General features: G+C 49.5%; 1 protein-coding gene across 1 annotated transcript; it reads left to right on the top strand.

Moving 5' to 3' along the window:
* Positions 1–938: 938 nt before the first annotated feature.
* Positions 939–3,113, top strand: FPSE_08858 (uncharacterized protein; the record flags this gene model as incomplete). Its single annotated transcript, XM_009261976.1, has 4 exons — positions 939–1,286; positions 1,414–1,423; positions 1,481–1,567; positions 1,618–3,113. The coding sequence occupies 4 exons, from the start codon at positions 939–941 to the stop codon at positions 3,111–3,113; spliced, it is 1,941 nt and encodes a 646-aa protein (XP_009260251.1).
* Between the last annotated feature and the right edge of the window lie 607 nt (positions 3,114–3,720).

The raw sequence follows: 3,720 nt of genomic DNA, 5'->3' as shown, positions 1-3,720 counted from the left end.
CTCCACGTCTCATTCACCATGGTCGTTGTCCTAGAGCTGCTAGTCGAGTTAGCCCCCAGTAGTTGGCCCCAGGCATAACAGGGTCTGGAGGTGACCATCTCTGGCATCGCGCGGCCTGAGTGACCCTTGACGGGACCGAACGGTGCATGTTGGTTGAGGGCTGTCAAAGCCCCTGCGAACCCTCTCACCTTGACCTTGACTTGGCCAGTAGACCATGAGGCCAACCTGATCGCTAGTCCGCCGCAACTGTGGGGAGATGGGGTCGACAGGAAAGACAAGCAGAAGCGAAGGGTTCTAGTGCTGTGCTGCATCTTAGAACTCCTCCACACCTTGACTTCCAAATAAGACCTCTCCACCCACATACATAGCCCCTCCATTCTCCTCACCTTTCCCTCCCTTTCATCTTGCGAGTTTGGAGCCGTCGTCTGTCTTGGGCGACTAAACGAGCTTCGATCAACCGTTGGTGTGCTGGCGTCCAAGACTAGTCCACCCTAACGCCCACCGCCACCACCCTCTAGTCTCCACAGCTTCATGCTGGGTCGTCACGTCCAGCTTCTAGTTAGAGACTATACTGCACTGTACTGTCCCATACCATACTCGATCGGCAAGCTATTTGGTTATCTATCTAAGCCGTTACCGCCAGCCTTGAGACGGTCGTTGCAATAGATTGCTCTCCCAACTCTTCTTTCTCATTCCCAGAGGGGCAAGGTCATATTAGTCGCTAAATGGCCCTCGAATATTCATTTGACTTTTCTCGATCTGAAAGGAACATAGCCTGGTGCGACAGACATAACATATCCCCCGAAGAACCAAATAGCATGATGCCACCGTCGCCTTTACCAATGGACTCGCTATGGATGTCCTCTGTGGCAAATCAGCTACAGCCTGGCCAGATATCACCTCTAAGTGTAGGAATGGACAATTCTTCCGCACCAACAATGATTCACTCGGCCTCCTCGTCTTGCGCCGATTCCTGGAGCACGGAGTACGTCGACCGAGATGATGTTGAGATGGACAACAGCTGGGAGCAAGGCTCGGACGACATTCTCACAATCCCAAAGCTGGAACCCATCGAAGATGACATTAATATGGACGACCTCAAAGCTGCTCCCCTTGCGTCAGCTTCCATCGAATCCGCAAGCACCGATCCGAAGCCGAAACGGCCACGAGGACGACCAAGAAAGCACCCCCTGGCAACCGCTGTGAGCACAAGTAAGGTTACCAAAGGTCGATCGAAGACTGGTTGCATTACCTGCCGTAAACGCAAGAAGAAGTGTGATGAAGCTGTAAGTAGTTCCCAGAAAGACTATTGGTGCTACAGGCCAGAACGAATATGCCAGTTCATGTTCATCTTGCTTGGCCAATGTACCAGCATGCTCTTTGAATTTGGGTCAGGCGGCTAACATCAAGTAGAAACCACGATGTATGACATGGAGAAACCAGTCTAACTTGCGCATAAAGTCTAACATTCTATTCCTAGGCATGAATTGTGAGAAGAACGCTGTCGTCTGCGAGGGTTATCATGAGAAACAGATATGGAAAAGTGGCAAAGAAAAGGCCGAAGAAGGTGAGTGCATCGATAGGTCTGCCAGTTCACTTTACTGATCGTTACGCCAGAGCGCTTGCGCCAGAAGTCATTGCCAGTGATCACCATGCAGCCTATATTTCATGGCGTCGAGACAGTGGAGGACAAGGTCTTCTGGAAACACTACATCACCAATCTGAGCAATATCCTAACCGTCGAAGGCGAGGCAAAGAATGCTTTCAAGGACATCATTCTTCACCTTGCCAATCAACATCAAGGGCTGATGCACTCTATTTTGGCTGTCAGCAGCAAACATATTGACTGGGACACTCCATATGGTGCCAAGCTCTTAGCAGATCATCCCCATTCAAGCAGAGAAGCATTGCAACAACGAGCAGATTATCACCACGACGAATCCATGAAACGACTCTACGAGGATATGGGTCGACCCTTGAATAAAGATGATCCCGAGTATAAGACCATTCTATCTGCACGATATGGACAGATGCTCTGTTTGCTTCTTCAGACCAGAGCAGATGGAAACCCTCGAGGTGAACACCGAGTTCACCTTCAAGCTTATCAGACTTTAATTCAACATTCACCCCCTGAGGACCCAGTATTCTATAATTTCATTACCGAGTTCTTTCAGTACCATATCTTTGCCGACGACCTCTTCTGGCATCCCGAAAACATGACAGCCCGATTATCATCGGAAGACTGGGAGCCTGCCGACCCAATCCAACCACCTCGATTATTGGGTGTCGGCGATGGTCTCTTCCAGTACCTTTCCCAGATCACGACCATTCGAAACACGATCCGAGCCAATATAGCAGCTGCCGTCGACCCAGTTGTGGACTACACCAGCTTATACCAGGCTGCTGAAATAGATGCAGCCATCCGTGAGTGGACGCCGAATTGGCCATGGGGCGACAGTCGCGATCGAGTCGGGCTCCTTTACAAGCAAATGATGTGGGTATATCTCTTCCGGACTATCTACCCACCTTCGGTATCCTCGATGCGCCGTTCGACGTTTAGCACATTACCGATTTCAGCTTCAGCTTCGGTTGCGCGTCCACCACCACCACCTCTCAGACGGGCCTCCATGATGGCCACAGTATCAGGGGCCAACGGAACCACGGGGATTTCAGACGTTCACGTGGCTAGCAGCTGTCCAACATCACGCAATCCTTCAAGAACCAGTTCCATGCACGAACAGGACTCATCATGCCAAGAGAGAGCATCTTCACCACCACCAACCCGAAGACCAGCGTATCACGATCGCCGTATCATCCTCGCCGTCGAAGAGTCGCTGTCCCTTCTAGAGTCTTTCAAGCCTTCCGACCCTTCCCAGACTTTGCTCCTGATACCTTGCCTCATTATTGGCACCGCCTGCTTCGAAAAGGCTCAACAAGAACGTGTTCGCAAAGCTGTTAGGGCTGTTCGCGGCTACACAGGTCTTCGTAACTGTGAGCGTGTCATGGAATTGCTTGAAAAAGTATGGGCCTTGATGGAGCAAGGTGACTGGATCTCTGTATGGGACTGGCAGGGCATCGCCCGTCGGATGCGACTGGACTTTACCTGCGCCTGAGTCCACAACAACTATTACGACTGATCGAAATGTTTGCTTTCGTTCCATCTTCAAATTATTAGCATGTTTCCAGGACACAGTACCTCATGCGATTCTTTATTTATTTATATAATATCTCGAAACCAAAGCTCAGAATGACTTTACGGGGAGGCCTTGTCTCGTTTATCATAGCAAGCATACTGTCGACATCAGACCGATAGGAATTGGGTCTGACGATTCGATGGGACAACGGCGTTTGTGTTTAGGCTGGCAGTGTTTATTTTTGCAAGTTGGACCGCTATCTCAGCGAGGGATTAGGCAGGGATGTCTTTTTACTGTTTTTTTGTTTTGTTTTTCTCATGATAACTACCGAACGAAGTGGACGAGGCGTGTTTGCATACTCAGAAGATATGAACAGCATGTATAGAACCCAGCTACAATAGGTACGCTGAAGTGGCGGCTCCCTTTGATTTATATGACAGCAGCTTGCATGAAGCGATGCACAAAGTCCAATGTTTAACGCTTACAATTTGAAACATTACATTTATCATTCAAACTTGGAACAATCATGTGTTACTTTCGATAGCTCAACATGATCCATGAAAGATCTTGCCAGAGATTACGTGGA

This window comes from Fusarium pseudograminearum, chromosome 3 (assembly GCF_000303195.2).
Source record: "Fusarium pseudograminearum CS3096 chromosome 3, whole genome shotgun sequence".
Taxonomy (NCBI): domain Eukaryota; kingdom Fungi; phylum Ascomycota; class Sordariomycetes; order Hypocreales; family Nectriaceae; genus Fusarium; species Fusarium pseudograminearum.
The sequence above is the reverse complement of the archived record's forward strand: the minus strand, read 5'-3'. Positions and strand labels throughout refer to the sequence as shown.